At 31.2% G+C, this 22,085-nt stretch overlaps 1 protein-coding gene across 1 annotated transcript in view; it reads right to left on the bottom strand.

Annotated features, from left to right (window-relative positions):
- Positions 1-22,085, bottom strand: part of Ptp36E (protein tyrosine phosphatase 36E) — an 82,104-nt gene that overhangs the window by 42,148 nt on the left and 17,871 nt on the right. The window contains exon 2 of the mRNA XM_090111123.1: positions 5,352-5,375. Coding sequence (XP_089967249.1) covers positions 5,352-5,375 — 24 coding nt within the window. The remainder of the gene's footprint in view (positions 1-5,351; positions 5,376-22,085) is intronic.

Here is a 22,085-nt window from a genome sequence, read left to right as displayed (position 1 = left end):
ATAAAGCTCGACAGTAATTTTTCCACCTGTGTAGGCAGAATCATGAAGGCCCTCAAGATCAAATCGTATGAGAACCCAAGTCCTCGTTTGTATGTGTCTCAGGGCGGCAATAATATACAACTGGGCGGCAGATTGTGATGCTTAGAATAATAATTATATAATTAAAATTTTACAATCCATACTAATATTATAAATGCGAAAGTAACTCTGTCTGTCTGTCTGTCTGTTACTCAATCACGCCTTAACTACTGAACCAATTTGCATGAAATTTGGTATAGAGATATTTTGATACCCGAGAAAGGACATAGGATAGGTTTTATCCCGGAAATCCTACGGGAACGGGTTTTTCTTTGAAAACGCGGGCGAAGCTGCGGGCGGAAAGCTAGTAATTATATAATTAAGATTTTACAATCCATACTAATATTATAAATGCGAAAGTAACTCTGTCTGTCTGTCTGTTACTCAATCACGCCTTAACTACTGAACCAATTTGGATGAATTTCGTATAGAGATATTTTTATACCCGAGAAAGGAAATAGGATAGGTTTTATCCCGGAAATTCTACGGGAACGGGTTTTTCTTTGAAAACGCGGGCGAAGCCGCGGGCGGAAAGCTAGTTTTCTATAGATTTATGACATTTACAGAGTGGAAATAACTGCTAAGCTACAAAGTTTGGTATATGTAAGTACCTACTAGGTACATGAAAATAAATGTATTTGAATTCTTATTGAAGATAATAAACAACGAATATAATAGTATACCAGCAGTAAGACATTACATGGGTCGATGATGATGATAACAGTAGAATTTGTACTAGATTACTGTTGAAGTAATTATAATTTGAAAAGTATTTGAAATTTGGTCAGTACCAATTAATTTTATAACAACTATTTCTTGTAACAAATTATACTACGCCAAAAGACCAAAACTAGCTGCTTATTTATTTTAAAGTTAACCTTTATCTACCCAAGTTTACGAAGAAATTATTAGCAATGGATGTGGCATAACTAGGGCAGGTAGGTGCACTACAAAGGTGTACATTTACAGGACTGTCATAACAAGGCTTGAGCTATTAATCTCCAGGACATGTTATTTGCAACGGGTATTACAGGGATCTAAGATGTGGGATGAGAAACACAGTTTACCGGGAATATTGGGTTTGAGTGTATGTATGATTGTTATAGATATATTGTTCAGGAATAAATAAAACATACTGTTTAATTTATCTTTATTTTTGCACTAGCATTTATATTTTAATGAATTATTTTAATGTTAGTATAAATGCAGCAATAAATGTAATACTCTGTTTTTTAACCAATAGATTTTAACATTTGGATAAGAGTTAAATAATGAGATTATTCCGATCAAGGATATAATGAAACGAAAACAAGAAATTAGTCAGCATGAGTAATATTTTGTAGTTCCTACATAGAGTTCGTTTGTTTTTAAATAATAAAACCTATATAGACATTACACATAATATGGAATGAATACTCTTAGTTTGATACAAATTACAGAAAAACCTCTTCAAATTGCTTCCAATAAATAAACATATTCGCTAGTCCAGTTCGGCACGAGTTTTATGCTATATCCAAAAAGGTCAATGTCTTTAGGGAACGTAGCCAAAGAAAATTATCGTTCAGCTGTTCCTTGGGGCAACACTATAGAGAGACAAAAAGTAAATAGTACAAGAGCATTCATTTTATTGGCTTGGACAACCGAGTACTGGAGTGACGCCAAATCAACGTACTTGGCAAGTCAGCGGAGGAAATACAACTACACTTACGGTGCTTTTCCACCATAGATATGCGAGGATAATGTGTCATGCGAAGATGTTTAGCCGTGCTGTGAAATATGTGGGGGTTTCCACCAAAGCTGTGCGAGGAAAGTGTTTGATGCGAGGATGCGTTGTTAAGCTGTAAAATGTCTTCTATATCGCTCAAAGCTTATAGAACTAATGAACATACCTCGCACGTAGGTATTCCTCGCTCACATCCCTGGCACACATAATAATATCTCGTTTGTTTTTTATGCGAAAAAACCTAGCACCGCTGAGCTGTGCTGACCGAGGCGAGGTAAAAGAAGCGATACTATTGAACGATACAAATACATCCCCCGCTACGCATCCTCACACACCTCTGGTGGATTCCCAGCCTAATATGTTCTCTTACAAAACTGCTAAAGGATAATAAACTTTAACTGTATGGGATAGAGTACGTAATTAGTTGTCTCGAAGCGAATTATTTTATAACGCTTAAGGGTAAGACAAACTTTGTTTTGTATAAGCAATTACCTTGCTAAAGTTATGTATGGAATTTAAGTTCGAGCAAGTAATTTCGTAACTTAATTATAACAATATTATGAATGTTTGGTAAAATGGCTATCCAAATGAAATAAAAAGTTGAATAATAGCTATAAGAATAATGACTTTCATGTGGATTTTTTTTATAATTCATATACCTAAATATCTTACCTTACCAGGTTTTTAATTTTATTCATAATTATTTATTATTCATGAAATAACGGGATTTAATTACAATAAGAATAAAAAACAATCTATAACTAAAAATAATTTTTTTTTCTCAATCGCAATTACCAAAATAAACATAAAAATCCACTAAATTAATAGATTTTTCACTAGTACAACATGTAGATTGTAGATACATCGTGTAAATACCCATTCGACAATCTGATTGATAGATTGCACCAGTAACGTTAACAAGCGGTACGGTAACGAGGAGCAAATATGTTTTGCTTTGTGCAGCTTTACACACAGGGTCAGCTAGGAAATTAGCTTCTATAGGAAGCCCTATAATTCTTTGTAACACGTAGTACAACCACATGCCTATACTTATATTGTTGAGAGAGTGTATTTTATTATATGACGTACGCGACAGTTACGAAAACACAACTTGCTTCATAACAAAATTCTTGCTGCTATCTTTCTTATCGTTAGTGTAGTATTGACCTTAGTATATACTTAATAGTTCAAATATAATTTAATAAATGATAATGTGTCACTAATATTATACTGCCTTTTGTTTAAAAGTTCTGACAGTTTATATACTGTGGCATTAAACTGAAAAAGAAACTTTGAGATCCTGCAAGTGACATGACTTTCCACGTGGTATAATCTAGCTGGACGGATCACGAAAGTTATTTTTTGAATTGGAAAGTCTACTTCTTAAATGTTATATGTATATCTGGTTCTCCAATGGACTTCTTTCTATTACGGCTGAGAAATAAAATAATGATTTTATACGATTGCAAGTAAAAATGTCACAAAAACCTGCGTATTTTCTTGACAATTGGTGAGTACCGATCGCCGCCACTGTAAACATGTGTTACATTGAAATGCTCACCTTAACAAACAAATAAAATGGAAAAAATATTACGGCCGTATCTCTGTAATATGTTGCACGTTATGATGTTATTCTTAAATAGATGTTTCACCTAATTTTAGTTTATTTTTAAGTCACTGTCGCATTGGGTAAATAACCTGTAATGCATATTATAATTTCGAAATAAAATAACAAAAAAATATATATGTAAATAATAAATCTTCGTTTCTTTATCTGTATGTTATAATAAAACAATTCAAAGATTGAGTGAATCAAAAGACTTTAAATAATATTATTTCAATACAATAGAATAATTAATGGAGTGACGAGTTAAAAGATTAAATACAATGACGACTTTAAGAAGAAAGAACCAAGATCTGGAGCGATTTTCATTAATAACTTTTAAACGGTTGTGAGTTTTAACAAAAATTGAAAAGGATTATACTATATTTAAGATACAGTTCACTTTACATTTTTATCTTAGATATCCCAGCCAGAGACTAGGATATTATAGTTATTTTTTTATTTAATTCAGATTCAGTGATATGTTTCATCTTGATAATATTATTTAAGTAGAAAGAGAAAGTTAAATTGGTCCAGAGTTTATACAATAAAAGTAGAAAGACAATCTAAGTTTCGTTTGTGTGTTTTGTCTTAAAATAATATACGTATCTAATATCAAAAGATATTAAAATAAATAATAAAATAATTATTATTTTTGTAAGTGAAATAATAATTTACTTAATATAAAATGTAACACAAAACCTTTATTGATAAATAATTTCTGAACTTCTCTCAATTTATTCAAAGTAAATAATTATTTTCTTGATAAGGAAAAGTTTTAGGATATCGATACCGGAATCAGCCAATACAAAAGGTTCAGTTCAAAAGATATTTAACTTTGTCACAATTTTACTTCATTTTGTAGTTATATTGTGTGATGTTTCATAAACTTTTGACTTTTAAATAAGTTCTCTCCCCTATATAAGAGTAAACACTAATAAATTGTTTTATGTAAGTTCTTTAAACAGTAGCCAGGATAGATAACTCTTTGCTACCAATTTAATGTGTAATATATATTAGTTAATAATTCATACAATTTCTGCAGAAATAACAGTTTCTGTGTATGAGTGATAAGATCAAGGTGTGGTCCGGGAATCTTAAATTTCCTATATTGTTTAATCTACATAATATGAGACAATATATTAGTTCAAAGTTTTAAATTTTTTGAACTTAGATACCTACTTATCCTCTAATTCACAATAATTGTTTGGGGGGTTTTCATTTCTGAACAGTCTTCCAAACATTGTAATATTTAGTATATTACACGTCATGTATCTTTAATATTCAGGGACTTACCAAAACAATGAAGAAATAGCAGATGTTCGCTTGCATTTTGTTGACTGCTGTTAAAGAAGGCATTGCCTTAAGCGATGTTATCTACTTACAAACTACATTCGATACGGATATATTATTTCTAACTACTTTCTCGTTAGAAGCGAAGCTTTGTTAATTCTAAATCAACTCGTCATTAGCTGGTTATATACTAACTACTGGATTATTCCTCTTTTACATTGTAATTGAATTTGTATGGCGTGTTTTCATTTACATCAATAGTTATGAATTTTGCCTATCATCAACGTTATATACAAACAAAAATATGGCGTAATCAAATAAGTACATTTCATTCAACACCATAATATTATGGTAATTTTTTTTTTATTAAACAAGTGTAGTAGGTACCTACTATTCATTATTTTCATAAATATATTGAAAATATACTTTCGTCGTTTTTAGTAATTAACCAACACTTTTAAAACATTCTATATAATTGGATATAGAGGATTGATCAGCCAATAGATGCCAATAAAACATTTTCCCGCTCATAACGTTGTAATCGAACTTTCTCGAATGTTCTCGAAATCGATATTATTCTAATTACGAAGCATTAGTTCTAATAGCTTAAGATTAAAGCGCCGATCTAACACATAAGTTTCAAACCAAACTTACTCTCTGGTCTAAAGGTCACCCGGTCTGAAATCATAAAATTTTACATTAATTATTTTGTATTTAACGTCTCTTCCCTCTTTCTACATAATAACTAGCTGTGCCCTGCGGTTTTACCCGCATTACTCCGCTCCCGTTGATCTTAGCATGATAATATAAAGCCTATAGCCTTCCTCGATAAATAAGCTATCTATCACCGAAAGAATTTTTCAAATCAGACCAGTACTTCCTGAGATTAGCGCTTTCAAACAAATAAACAAACAAACAAACTCTTAAGCTTTATAATATTAGTATAGATTTATATGAAAACAAACTCAATGTTCCCTGTACTATATTCATATTATAATACCTTCCTACATATTATGTACTATGTAATCTTTTTGCCTACGTAATCTCTAACGATTGAATTCTTAAGGCGCGGGTCAAACACAAGCGGCGCGGGCGCGGGCGTGCCATAAGCGCACCTCTTGAATCTGTTTTGCACCACGTCCTTCTTATACATTTTGTATGAAAGAATTTTGGAAAGGCGACGAGGCGGCACGCCACGGTTGCGCCGCGGGCGTACCGCAGGCGTACCGCGCGCAGGCGCGCTTCCCCCATCGCATCCAAATAGAGGTCAATTCACGGTCATACACAATCAAAAACAAATCGGGTGGTAGGAGACGGTAGCCTGTCAGTCAAAAATGTGTTCTCTCTGTGTGGAATTATATAGAGCTGCTATTACATACCCTTCTTCGTTTTATTTTTAAAGGTGAATTGAATTAATCGATGAAATGATTTACACAGGTGATGGCAGTAGGGAAAGTGAAAATGAAGAAGAGCATAATGAAAGTTCCCATGTATTTACAATGTCAGAAATAAAGATAATCCTGATTTTGATTGTGTTTTTTATTTATTTGTAATTGTAATAATATTGTGGAATGATCAGTACTGTAAATACTTTTGAACTGAGATTTTAATGATAAGATTTATATGGTTTAAATGTAAACCTGTGTTTGAAAACCATATTTTATCTATACTAATATTATAAAGAGGAAAGGTTTGTATGTATCTATGGTTTTCACGCATAAACTACTGGACCGATTTTGATGACATTTGGCACAGATAATCTTTAGACCCTGAGAAAGAACATAGGCTACCTTTTATTGCGAAATATGTACCACGGGCGAAGCCGGGGCGGACCGCTAGTACAATATAAATTTTGTGTTATTTTAACCTTCTTTTCTTCCATCATTACACCAGTACTACTTTAAAATTACTTTAAAAGTACTATAAAATTTTCCAAGTAAATTCCAACATTTCCAACAAAGATATATTTGCAATCGTGGGGTTATCCTCGCTATTTACTTACAAGGAATTATCAAAACAAAATCGTTACTTTCAAATTAATGTTAAACTCTTTTAGCACAAAAAACATAATTTTACTAAATTATGCATGAAGAAAATGCATTTAACCACTCTATATAAATATCATTTTCGGACGCCAACAGCGCGCCCGAGGCGCGCCGGTAGGCGCGCCCGCGGTGCGCCCGATGCGCGCCGCGCCGCTTGTATATGTCCCGCGCCTTATAGTAAATAGGAAAATTATCATAGAGAAACCTTTGAAATTGTTTGAAAGACGAGTCGCGATCAATTTTCTCCGCTTTCATATTATTAATTAAACAAGTGGGTAGTTGGATACACGTTTATCATAATTGTATTCAATATAATGAATAAGAAAGTCTCAAAAGATACCTTAGAAGTTGCAAAAATGGCGAATCGTTACGAAAATCCGGCTTTATACATAAATAAAAATTATTATAGGTAATATGTTGGTAAAGTAATTAATTCTCCATACATTTGAGCAAAATATGAGTGCTTTGTCGAATTGACAACGATATAATACAATAAGATACAAACATTAAAAAAATGTTTTAAAAACAATTCTTTAACGTATAGTTAAATCAAAAATGTTTATTCCAAAGTACGTATATTCTCAAAAGCGGGTAATGACATCATGTACAAAAAGTTTTATATAATATACTGTATGCATTATTTGTTCTTTTACTTGCAAATGGTATTTTTTTCGCATAAAGGATCAAAGCAGATTTTTTTATTCAGACACAAATTAAATTAAAACTTTTAACAACATAGTGTATTTTACAATAGTGAAGAAGTAAACAAATCGTTCCAAATAGAGCACGAAAATGCACACGTATGTATATTAGATTTAAAGAATATAAGCTTACATGATTAACTATAACAGTATTTATTAAATTCTACTGTAAAGCAGAAACTAAAATCGGGAACTGTTTAGAATAATAACCTAGTGATGAATTTAATTTACATATAGAGCATTTTTTATGTATTTTCATTTAGATTTATTGACAGTGATAAATGTTTATTTGCTTTAAGGAAAATGCTAAGTGAAGTATGAATTAGTTTATCTCATACATTTTGTACACTAGTACATTTTTATGTTAAGGTACTGACGTACTGTATTAGGTGAGTATATAAAAAGGCTCTGAACTAAACGTTGACCTTATATTTGATGAATCATTATGTGTATAACATTTAGGAATTTCAAATATTAACTTTACATCACATTTGATGGGCGTAAATTACCCTCTGAATTTCACTATATCCTTCTTAGAATTGACTTGCGCATTTTCTCCTTAAAACATTATTTTAACGAAAAAATCGTAAAAATTCAAAAATACGAGTAGAATATATCGTATCGGATATTTTTAAATTCAGTTTAATCCCCGGTGGGAAAAAGGCGCGGTTAAGTAGGACACATAAAATTGTCCGTAAAATTTTTAAAATAGGGTCACGTTCATATACTTGAGATTCGCAAATATGCATTTGGCTTATAGTTTATTGAAGTCAATATAAGTATAAAAATAAGATTTACATACGTATTTTAGAAAAAAAAAATAGAAATAAAATAGTTAGTGAAAGACGTAAAAAATATTATATTATATCGTTAAGTGCGGTGATAAAATATATTCCTCATTTTCCTATTAGAAGTTATATCCTTAATATTAGCCTATGATAAAGTCTATGAACTATACAAATACAGAAAATATATGAAAGTTGTCTCTTTAAAATCAAACAAAGATATAAAACCGATTCCATGCAAAATCAATCATTTGTATAAAAAATAAAATTTTACCTTTACTCAAAAAGCGATACATACAGTTTACAATTAGCGTCTATTGAATAAAAAGTGTTTACATTTTCTGAGAATTTACACGGCTAAAGTTGCACTGCATACCCAAAGCGTAATAAACAACTAGTTTCAGAAAACTTCTTGAGTTTTCGCTCTTTGCTTCAACACTTAACACGTTTAATATACCTAACTTTATTTTGACGAAAACATTTAATTACGTATCAAACGTAATGAATTTTCTTTATATTAACAAGACTATACTAATAAAAAATGTGTGCGTGTACTAGTGTACACACGTAAGAAGTGAAACTTCTTTATGACCTTATTTTTCAAAAAATAATTTACTATATGCAACTTTACAGAATAACGTCGAATCACGCGTGGCCCTACCACGATATATATAAGAATATATAATAAAAAGATGGCGCGTAACGGAAAAATGTCACGCGTAACAAAAAAATGTTACACTAAATTTTTTTCCAACCCCGATAAAGAAGTTTCACTTCAACAATACTAATCTATTGTTATTGATTGTTATATTGATTGTTAAAGTCTTGTTAAATGTCAATAACTTCATGACTTTAATTGCCAATGACTTCTTTCAAATGTGAAAAAAGAAATTTGAAAGAAGCCATTGATCGTGCTCTCATATTTAGCACAAAAAATTGAATAATGCTAGATTCGATTGCATTGAGCTGTTATAATAATAGCTCAATGTTCGATTTTTCCGTATGTTGGCAGTAAATTTTAAAGTATTTTTTTCTATTTGAAGAAAATACTATACATACCATTGTATGTGTATTTTAAGTATTTAAGACAATTTAAAAATTACAACAAAAGAATACATTTTAATTATAATTTGTAGATGCTGCGTTGCTGGTTTTTAAAATATCTGTATTTCCATGAAATTCTTACCTATTTGATGAGCAGCCACGGAAGATGTACATGAAAAAAAAAAGAATACGATTAGTATAAATGAATATTCAGACAATTTTTATAACATATTTTTATGGATATATTATACTGAAAATTAGTTTCAATTAAAACTGTATGTAACTGTACAATTTTTGTATAATTTGCAGCATAAGTGAATATTACATTAGTAATATTGTTACATATCTACTTTCATACTCTTTTTGAAAATAAAATACTTCATACAACATAAACATTGAGTTATTGTCATAAAAACAAAGCAGTGACTTCAAATTTAGATAGTTTCATACTATCTTAAGGTTATAAAATGAAGATTCCTAAAGATTAGAAAACCAGGATGTACACATTACGAAAACCAAGGAAAACTATTCGAAACACTCCCTTCTATATATACTTATACATACAATCTACCCGTATTCTCACATAGTTGAAATTTGATCATCGAGCGACCAACAAGGCGCCACGGCGGCGCCTGCCTCCCCCGAGTAATAAACTTATATGCATAATTATATTGGAACGTAAATTGTATCATAAATTCTACAGCAAATTGAAGTGATAAATGGGTCTTGGTGACCAGTTTGTTGTTTGAATAAGAAGGCAATGTATAGCAATATATTTTGGGATAAAAATCATAGATGGATAAATGGTATAAGTAAAATTGAAGTGTTTTTTTGAATACCAAGAACATTTATTTTATAACAAGCAACTCTAACCAGGTATCTCTACTCTATCAATCATTTCATTTATAAAACATAAGATAAAAGGACAAAAAATTGCATACAATAATTGAAAATTACAGTAAATAAATCGAAAAATAAAACGTTTGAAATGTTTAATCAGAATTGTTATAATTAAGTCTTATTCTCCATCCAAAACAAAACCGTTCACATCGAAAATTTCATTACACTCCCCAGCATAAATAGTTCGTTCATAAGCTGATGAAAATTGACATCATAGTTGAGTGGTTGTTAGTTGAAGGGTGTCTCCAGAGCCGATGGAGTCAAGGGTGTACAAGATGCTACGTCCACACGTCTGCAAGTATCGTACAACGGCCTTTCGAAACACGTTGACTGCTTGAAATAGTGTAGAAATGTTTGGAGTGCGAGTGTTTGTTGTGTGTGTGTGTGTACACGTGTAAGGTATGAAGTGTATTATTGGGTCAAAATAAATAATGTTGCCGCGCTATAAGTTTATATGTATGGGTAATAAAGTTGTTTGATTCCGTTGTATATATGTTATAATTATGTGGTACGCGAATAAGAAGTAGTCTATGTACTCATGTGTGTGTCAATTGGTTAATTTTTGTTATTCAGGATTTTGTTACTAAGGGCCGATTTTTCAATGCTTGGATAAAACTTATCCGTCCAATAAAGTATTACACGATAATATTAAAATGTCACGCAAACTGTCAAATACTGGCAATTAGAATACGTTTTTAAAATGGTAGTTTTATACATTATTCGACGAATAAATTTTATCCAAGCATTGAAAAATCGGCCCTAAGTCTTATTATGTAGATAGAGCGTTTGTTTTTTACACAATCACATTTATTTTAATCATGTTTTAACACTTATAATGTAATTTACAATCCGTTTGCCATTCAAGGTGAATAAACAAACAATATCTATAATCTAAAGCTATTTCTGATATAAATACAGGCAATTACACTTCTTAACTATAAAACTAGAGTAAATATCAAATGGCATGTGTAGTATTAAAGTATGCTATAAATAGAGTACCTATAGTCACATATAGTGATGGAGATATTTAAAGGCTACACGTTCCCTCAATGGCCCTTACTGGCGTCAGTATTGTATTTACCAATCTGACGCCCGTCTTTACTCTATTTACCCTCCTTTCCACTTTTTATTTGTATAGCTTATTGATATTTAAGTGTGTTTGTCTCTTATGTAAAGATAGCTGTTCAACACTTGCGTGTAAAAAAGATAAATTGCTAAATAATGAGATTAAAAAGTAAAAAAAGGAACGGTTCAGCTTTTTTGTTTATAATCATGTTATGTTCCATATCACTACATAGTATAAAACAAAGTCGCTTTCTCTGTCCCTATGTCCCTATGTCCCTTTGTATGCTTAAATCTTTAAAACTACGCAACGGATTTTGATGCAGTTTTTTTTAATAGATAGAGTGATTCAAGAGGAAGGTTTTAGTACATAATTTATTAGGTTTTAGACAAAGCGGGCGAAGCCGCGGGCGGTAAGCTAGTCTTGAATAAAACGTAACATTATGTGTCTTCAAGAGATAGAAGAAGTTATGTTAGAGATTAGAACCACATAATTGTTTGGATGTGTTTGTGTTTTTTACATCCCTAATTTCATTAAAGTGAAAGCTTTTCAGGTAGGTATATCTATTTTAAATAAAACTTCAGAATAGATGTTACCAACTTAATTATTTATTATCCTTGTAGCAACTGAAAAATAAACTGAATTAATGATCTCTTGCCCTCATTGGTTGGATAAAATGTTAATAATATGGCTATAAAATTCGTCAGCATTATACAAATTTCGTCGCATTTAAAACTTAAGTCTGAATTTTAAATACTTCAAGCGGTAAGTGGACTGGGTAATTATTAACCTGAGCTGTTGAGGCTTAAAATTTCAAGTCGTACAACTTTTTGTGTTCCATAGTTCAGGACTGGCATAAAATAATTATTTTCTCGTGATGTTGTTGTCGAAATTTTGTATTTGCAATACTTTTACAATTAAGTTACTAGACCTTAATTTTAGAACGATTTTAGGGTTTTATATATATAATATTTACTATGCGTTACTAGCAAAATTGAGTGGAGTTTCGTTGTATTTTTCAACCATTTCATTCATTTTCGGTGCAAAAAAAGCATATTTTTTATTGAATATATAAAATATATTGAGCTGTTTTTCATATTGTATTATTTGTTGCATAAATAAATGATATGAATAGGACAATTCCTGTTTCTTTTTACGTGAATTTTGTCTTGTTTTTTCCTTATTCTTTATAGGACAGTTCTAAAATTGCACGTAACATCAATCATAATATTAATATGATGTCGTCGTCGTCGTCGTCGTCGTCGTCGTGTTAGCCGTGGGACATAATATGATGTATTAAAAGTGAATTCAAGACTAGGAATTCCTAAATATTTAATCACCGTTTAGTTAAGTTTATAAGCTAAACAATAATTTAAGATTACTTAGAATTGCAAACGTTCCTAGAACTATTAATTGAATAGATAGTAAATTTAGTAGATTCCTAGATCAAATATTAGCGTCGCGTCGATTAGCTGTGAAATACATCCTCCTTAATTCTAACACCTGAATCTTAAAAAAAAGCAAATAAAAAATCTGGAAAGTCACTATTACTATATACATACATTAGGCATATCATGATTTGCCCTAAAACGTTCGTAGAAATACTAAAATAATTGGACATTGCAATTTGCAAACAAGTTAGGAATTTATTGTAATTTGTAAGAAACCCGCTTTCCGTCCTAATGGGTTTTACTCTGGTCGTCTAATTAGACATAAGTTCAAACTCATTTATTTATTCAACTAGCTGTTCCCGTAGGCGTTGTTCTGCCTTCCCCGGGGGCCGTGGGTATCTTTGGAAGATTTCCCCACTTTAAAAAAAAGGCGTTGTTCTGCCTTGTTGCCCCTTTTTCGAGTTTTCTTTCCATAAGAACCTTCCTTGTAACAAAAACGTTACATTGCTAAAAAAAGCTACATTGGTCGAATCGTTCTCAAGTTTTACGCTTAGCAACACATTAGGCGATTCATTTTCACTATAGAGACTTCTTCTAGAAGCATTTCGAATCATCATGACGTCACATGGATGAGTTCGCACTCAAGTTCGCACTCCGTATAAGTGACAGGTTAGAGTTTGTGGTGAGATATATTAATGCCTAAGTGCTCACTTAGTAATTAATCGTCTAAAGACCGGATACTCGGAGTATGCTTTCAACTCAATTCGATTATCTAGTATAATATTATATGGTTATGGGTTATGAAAGTTCATTCTAATACAATAAATTTGAAAGTGTTTGTTTGCCCTTCTTACATCGTAATTACGACGTAACGGATCGATTTTATGATATGATGTTGACATTAGAAGGCTATACTGTAACTAATTTTTATCGCGGTTAAATATCTCATTTTTTAAAGCTAGTAATTATAGGTAAGATGCATCTAAGTTAGTACTGTATAAAGCCTGTGGACACCGATCTAAAGTAACTGTAGTAATGTCGTAAGACTGCACAGAAGGTTCGGGACTCGACAAACTTGTTAAAGGGAACTATCATATTACAATAGATGTCATCAGATCAGAATATCATAATAGAAGGAAGAACCTTTGGACTAGTTATAGCTAAATACATTAATTGTGCAAATTCATCATATAGAGTTTTTTGTTATGAAAGCTCTTCTATAAGTTTATTTTTTTTCTTACACTATGACCATAACTAGTTTGCATTATTATGTAATATATATAAACTTAATCCATTTTACCGAATGTAAGTTTTTTTATTCTGATATCTCTATAAGTAACGTAAAAAAACACATAATCCTTCTCGCTATGCTTCCTAAATTAAAGCAACAATACGTTAATTTATAATCGTGTAGCGAGTGTTCTCTCGAAACAAAAGAGTCCTAACACAAGGTCCTTAGGGCGGCTTGATGGAAAGTCGGTCAAGTAGCAGGATGCATGCCTTGAGTGCCGTGTAGCCGAGCCTTATTTTAGTGTAGTACACATGTTAGTGCTTTTGTGTTGGTAATGTTATTAATGGTGTGCACTTACGTAGGTTAAGTGGAGGATTGAAATAATTAAATTAGTCAAAATTGTTTCCTGACGATCATATTTTGTACGATTCGTGGCTTTTTTGTCTAAAATTAAATATTTCCATTTATAATCATTATTTCTTTTTACATAATAGGTATGTTATTATATTATAAAACATCATCTAGTTAATTCACATTTAAAAGTTTGAACGATATTTTTATAAAATGTTATTTGTAATGAATTATAATGATTATGAATTATATTAGATTAGATAAAATTACACCAAAAACAAATTAAAGATCAAAGAGTTATTTAATATGACCACATACACAATCGTTACTATAAACCAAATGTAAATAATTCATTTCGTATGCTGGGTCAGTATCATTTAATATGAAGGTGGAGCAACCAATCAAGTACGTGACCCCCTGATATATTATAATATTATAATTATAATATATTTTCGCCCGCAGCGTCGCCCGCTAAATCAATGGAAAACCCGCGTAGTTTCCGTTCCCGTGGCATTTTCAGGATAAAATCTATCCATGTTACCCTCTACGTGTGTACCTAATTTCGGCTCAGTAGTTTTTTCGTGAAGAAGTAATAATCAAACAAACATACAAACTTTCGCATCATCCCTACATAGTGTTAAACAAAGTCGCTTTCTCTGTCCCTATGTCCCTATGTATGCTTAAAACCGATTTTGTTGTGTTTTTTAATAGATAGAGCGATTTAAGAGGAAGGTAGCATATAACTTATGTATATTTTAGAGAAAGCGGGTGAAGCCACGGGCGGAAAGCTAGTTTATAATATTAGTAGGATCCTCTATCAAAAGGTTGTTGCTCGAATAATTCATGAACATTCAATCCACTGTAAGTTTTTGGCATTTTTTCAAGGCGGACATCGAAACGGATGCCGTTACGTCGTAAATTCATTCGCTGAGTATAAACAAAGTGCTAATTTTTTATAGAAACCAAGAATGTACGTAGGTGTGGACAGAAATAGGGATTTCGAATGTTTAAATGACCTGCCTCAATATTTGCTTTTATTTCATTTAATATACCTACTGCTTTCGGTATTGGATGAACGAATCGAATTGTAACTATAGAGACTATCTAAAAATAAACGCTGGTCGTTGATAATTGTTGAGAACAGCTCATATGTTTACATGTAAAATAAAAGGGTTATTGGCAGAATTGTACTTAAACAAAATTGCCACCCGAAGAAATTGAATTGAATAAAAGGTTTACAGTTATGTTTAGGATTACGTTACAATTTCATTTATGTTCAGTTTAATTAATATTACAATAATAAATACACGATTTTTCTGCGGACTTCAAGCATTAGGACGACATGTTCTACATGTAAATATTATACAATTTTCATTAGATCATGGGTTATAATATGAATAACTAATAACATTTAAGGTTAAGGAAACCGAAGCTCCATATCCCTGACCTAACCTTTCCAGATTAATTAAGATTTAATCCAGATCCCAATATCAATGGAGCTTTGTAACTTGCAAGTAAATTGCCGAATTTCTGTATATATAGTTAATAAGTCGGTCAGTTATTCACTCCAATATATTGCTAATGTATTTTCATCATATTGTATAGTCAGTAAGTTATGATAGATTAAATGACCTTCATTCATTCATTATTATAATATTTATAAGGTTCATTATTTATATGATTATACGAACTAAAATTCCCCTATATCTTAGCCGTAGCCGATAAAAAGCAACACATAAATCCACAACGCCTCGGTCAATACATCCTTTATTCATAGCAATCAAATTTAAACACATTCCAGGCAGAGGCTTTATAAGAATTGATATATTATCACTCCTGATACTACGCATGCGTCGTAGCACCGTAGCAAGTTGCGTAGCAACAGGTAGGCGCTACGAGAAGCACAATATACCCCATTTAATTAGATTGTAAAATGAATTTCGACTTAAGATGATGGTAATTCTAGAAGCGATAATACTTATTTTTAAGTGATGATATAATAATTTTTAAGGCTTTAACGGGATTGAAAGAGCGTCGTTTTTTATTTTGTAATGGTAATAAAAAATAAGTGACCTTCAATGCTTTATTTGAATGTGATTTATTTCTAAGATCATACCGGATCTTTTATGAATGGACAGATTGTGCTCATGTTTATAATATGTGGGTCACAGAATTACTTAATCATAAATAAAATTTTGAGTAAAGTTTAATTATATATTAATATTTAAATTATAATTATAATTTAATTATTCTAATCTTGACATAAGCAAGCTTTGTTTTAGCAAATATACCTTCCGCTTTAAGTGTGTAAAATATGTAATAAGTTGTTTATTGAAACAAAAACCACAGTTGTTGCGCATTTAATTCTACAAATATTATTAATAGTTAACACACATGCTTTATTAAGCTTTTCATTCTATGAATTGCAATAGAGCTAAATATATTCAGAATCTGAAATAACAGCGGTTCATTAAAACACCGCGTACAGCTCATCAAAAGATGCAAATGTTCTTAGTCCACGATCTTTTCAAAGGTGTCGGACGTCGAGACAAATGATGAGGAAAAGTAACAATTAACAAGGAACAAAGAGGGTTGCAAATGGTTGGTTTAATTAAATACCCCGCAGGTTTGAAGACTTTCTGGGCAGTTTCGTTTTACGCAGTGCGTCTGTTAAACTGTGGGGGTCTTATTGATAGATATTGATTATTATATGTGATGAAACGTGAATAGAATAGACTTGATATTATAGTCATTATATTAAAAGAACTATAAATATATTTAACAAGAATTTTACAAGTCCTTACAGTACAAACGTGAAAGTTAATGAGGACAGAAGGATGTGTGTACACACACAAAAACAACTGACATTCTGTATGGAAATAGGTACAGAAATTGAAACTGAGTTTGTAAATACTTTTAACTCGAGTACTACGTACTAGTATAGCCAAAGGCTCATGTTATAACTATATGTATATCAACTATTATTAATAAATACATCATATCACTCGATATAAATGGTAAATACATACAATATAAATAAAACGTAGCACGACTCACCCCCGTTATTATGATAAACATTTCACTAAAAACATTATAAATAATGTTCTATGCTTTTCATCAATAAATCATATCCAGTATAAATAAGTACATACAGTATAAATAAAAGCAACTGCCCGTTAATGGACCACAGTCGATGTGTTTCAAGCAGTACCCAAACTTTGCACCACTTGTACTAAAGTCCAAACTTGTAAGTCCAAATGCATAAATCGTGTAGCGGAGAATCCGACTGTATGTGGGTCAGTATATTTTACCTTTTTAACTCATATTTTATATTATTTTGTACTAAAAATGTGAATTTGTTCAATGGCGTGAAAGAGCGTTATGAAACATGGTTCGAGTTATTATTACACTAAAGCTATGAACATTTCTGTTTGCTATTTAGGAAATCTACAGATTTCCTAGGATTTGTGTTCTATATAATTTATTTCACACCACTGGATATCCAAGTGGTTTTACGAATTATGGTATTAAGAATTGTATACAATGACGAATTTAATACATTTTCGGCAAAAGTGAAAGAAAATATATTTTATAGTTTATCTTTCATTATGCAAATATGCAGCCTTGTTTTAAGTGTTTATAATTCCTTCGATTTCAAATTTTATGTATCATGTTTAAAATAAACAAAACACTAGTTAAAAAGAATCGTCGATCTTTTGTTTGACAAATCGCTTAATTTACAACATAATACAACACATAGATTATACGGATTTGTTTTGTTTGTATTAAAATTCCAGAAAGATCACCTGCTAGTAAAATAAATTGTGTGTCCAAATTAGGATTGCTACAATAACTTTGAATAACTATGCTCATATAAAGATAATGTAATTTTAGATTACAATTCATTCATTTAGTTCTGGAATATTTTAACTTCTTAGTATATAAAATGTTTTCAAATTTAAATTATAATGCATGCTATTTTCGGTTCAGATTAAGGGCAAATTACATTCGGGTCACAATTTTCAAGTTAAAATGTTGGACGACGTCCACGGTACACTATAGGACTTGAAATGATTTCAAAACATTTGCCCCAGTTCCAAATTTTATGAAGTATTTGTAAGTATGAAATTCGGCTCTGTAAAGAATTATAAATGTAATTTTAATTATTAAGTTTTGTAATTACTACATAGTATAAAACAAAGTCGCTTTCTCTGTCCCTATGTCCCTATAGGTATATGCTTATCATTAAAACTACGCAATAGATTTTGATGTGGTTATTTTAGTAGATGGATGAGGCAAGAGGAAGGTTTTAGTATATAATTTATTAGGTTTTAGACAAAGCGGGTGAAGCCGCGGGCAGAAAGCTAATTTTAAATAAATAAGTGACGAGGATTGAAGTTATATTGGGGCATAGATAATTTATAAAATATTGGAAAAGGAAAGGAAAATCATTTTCCATTCAAATATTGGACCAGATTCGTATCGACCGATTTATTATTATTATTTTTTTTTTGTGATATTGAATTGCTTACAAAAGACTGACATTTTAAGATAATATAACTGTTCCCAACTGCAACTTAACTTCTTAATTTCCACATATAATTTGTATCTAGTTACGATGAAATCTATAGGTATTATAATATTATAAAGCTGAAGAGTTTGTTTGTTTGAACACGCTAATCTTGGGAACTACCGGTCCGATTTGAAACATTCGTTCGGTGTTAGATAACCCATTTATCGAGGAAGGCTATTATAGGCTATATATCATCTCGCTAAGACCAACAGGAGCGGAGCAATGCGCGTAAAACCGCGGAGCACAGGTAGTAATACATACGATGAAATAGTAAATTGAATTTTGTAAAAACAATTTTATTTATGTAATATAAATTTTATTTCGTCTAGTAAACTTTTTAGGTTAGAATACCCAATAGAACATTCTCGAAGGTCAGAAAGTTTTCAAACAAAATTTGAGCTCAAGGGATGGAAAGGTTACGTTTTCTGTAATTTAGATACGCAAGGGACTGATAGTTAAATAATCTTAGAATAATTTATAAAATTCCTAAGTTCTAGATTCCTGGACCTTGTTGTACAACTTATTTTGAAAATAAATCGTGGAGAAAATATAATGGTATTGTGCGATATATATTATGATACTAGATTTCCGCCCGCGGCTTCACCCGCGTTTTCAAAGGAAAACCCGCATAGTTCCTGTTCCCGTGGGATTTCCGGGATAAAACCTATCCTATTTGTTAATCCAAGTTACCCTCTATATGTGTGCTAAATTTCATTGTAATCGGTACTGTAGTTTTTACGTGAAAGAGTAACAAACATCCATACAAACTTTCGCCTTTATAATATATATTAGATTTATAAAACATTCCACTATCAAGAATTTATGTAAAAGTACCTACTATGAATAAAACACGAAATTATCTTTATGTCAATAAATGAACTTATATTAATCCTTAACAAATTAATGTTTTTAATAAACATAAAAATATACCATTTATTAAAACTTAGCTAAAACTGTTATTTACTTACCAATTACCTCCATAAAATATATTTCTTTTTATTGTACATATATGAATCTTATCTCTTATCAAACACATCTTTACACGAAAACAGAGAGACACATGAAAAAATTTGGCCAGAATACAAAAAAAAAATCAACCTCAGTTTTATTCTAAAAAAAACCTTGTTTACCGGAAGATCAGAGAGCGGACGGAAACGAGATTTCCGCCACGTACGCGCGACGATTATGACTCACGATAGCTATTATATAAGCCGGCTTAGCTAGCCTTGCTAGCTTAGCCAACTGCGGGCACGTTTCGTGAAATTATCAAGTATGTGTTTGTTGATAACAAGTTATGTATTAAATATGTGTTTACTAGCTAATCTAGTAAACGTTCTATGGAAACCTTTATTCTTTAGGAATGAAACATACATATTACGATCGCAGTCAAAGAAAAACCCGCATAGTTCCCGTTCCCGTGGGATTTTCGGGATTGCGTCATTTTCCCGGGATAAAAAGTAGCCAATGTCCTTTCTCTGGTATCAAAATATCTCCATACCAAATTTCATGAAAATTGGTTCAGCAGTTTAGGCGTGATTGAGTAACAAACAGACAGACAGAGTTACTTTCGCATTTATAATATTAAGTATGGATAGCTATTTAGATGTTGTTTGGTTAGAAACACTGTGACGCGTAAATTTAATTTATATACTCGGTTTCCCCGGGCGGTTTCAAAATACTGGGCGGTTTCAAAAAACAAGCATTTCTACACCTTTGTGATATTCTGGCAACCTGGTAACTCTATCACTTCCAAGAAACTTTAAATCTTTTTTCGCGTGAAAGTTAAACAAACACACGCATTGCATACATCCATACATTCTCACAAACTTCTTTATATTACAAATTGGAAATAAGGATATAGATTATATTCGCACTTTAAATTGGATCTCTTCATCACTATCACTACATAGTATAAAACAAAGTCGCTTTCTCTGTCCCTATGTCCCTATGTCCCTTTGTACGCTTAAATCTTTGAAACTACGCAACGGATTTTGATCCGGTTTTTTTAATAGATAGAGTGATTCAAGAGGAAGGTTTATATGTATAATAACACCCATTAAATAGTGGAGAAGTACTGTTATTTTTGAGGTTTCTAATGTGATGTCGTAAAAAATTACATTTTTTCCGCTTACATTGCAAACGCAGGCTGAACCCTACTAGTTTTATCAAAATAATGTACTAAGTATTATACACATTGAAAAGGTCTACAGAAAAGTCCGCGATGGTATATGTCTATCTCTTATGGATAACCCACAATAACTTTTTTTGTCGTTTACTTTTTACGACAAATAATGGCTAATTTTCGAAGCGATTTTAACCAATACAGCATTAATCCTTAACAAATTAAATACCTTGAATACATTGTTCATTTAATATAGATCTATATGGCCCTTTACACCGTATGATTTATTTAGTTGAAGGATAGAAATACAAAATTCTACAAGCAAGGAAAACTAGATAGAACAGTAAATCAGATGTAAATTGTATCTGACCCATACCACAAGAGGATACAGAGATTTTTCACGAGATTGACAATTTCTCAATTTTTCGATTTGAAAGAAAAATTTTCATATACTTTTCAGTCATTTATATGGTCTTTCTATTCACAGCAACATCTTGATGTTAAGTAGGTATAATCGGGTATATGTAGTATTATTATTATTTACATTATCTGTGGTAATACATAAGTTTTATTTTAGATTCTAGTTAGTATTTAGAATAAGCAAACTCTATATATTATCATTCTTAAATATATCGTTATGGTATAGACCTAATTTCAAAAGACTATAAAAGGGCGTAAAACAACCATAATAATAAATCACTTTGAAACAACACGCTTCAGTAGACATACTACACAATTATACAGCACATTTGTTTTATTTTACGTAACTTACATAATCGAATCGTTAAAAAGCGACATTTAATAAAATATTTAGTAATATTGTCATACATTTGTCCACGAGAAAGAACATTAATTTTGATAATTACACGCACCAGTTATTTAAACTGACCTATTTACTCTTACGTATTACTCATCCGATTAAAATGTATTTTATCAAATTGTTTACGATTTAATTATTAACAATGCTTTATTTAATTGTGAAACAGATGACACTCAATAGTACTATCTATAGTGGTATTATTGTACTTCATTTCTATGAATAATTCAATATGATGGCTTTGTTAATATTGAATGCGTGGTTTGAATGTACTTTATGCTGTAATATATGAGATACTTGCTGTGCCCTGCAGGTTTTCCCGCATTAATCTGCTCCTATTTGTCTTAGCGTAATGATATTATATG

Source organism: Colias eurytheme, chromosome 16 (genome assembly GCF_061535395.1).
Source record: "Colias eurytheme isolate Ceu_HAF_F1 chromosome 16, ilColEury1 Martin Lab GWU primary, whole genome shotgun sequence".
Taxonomy (NCBI): domain Eukaryota; kingdom Metazoa; phylum Arthropoda; class Insecta; order Lepidoptera; family Pieridae; genus Colias; species Colias eurytheme.
Note: the sequence above shows the minus strand (reverse complement) of the source record. Positions and strands in the feature narration are given on the sequence as shown.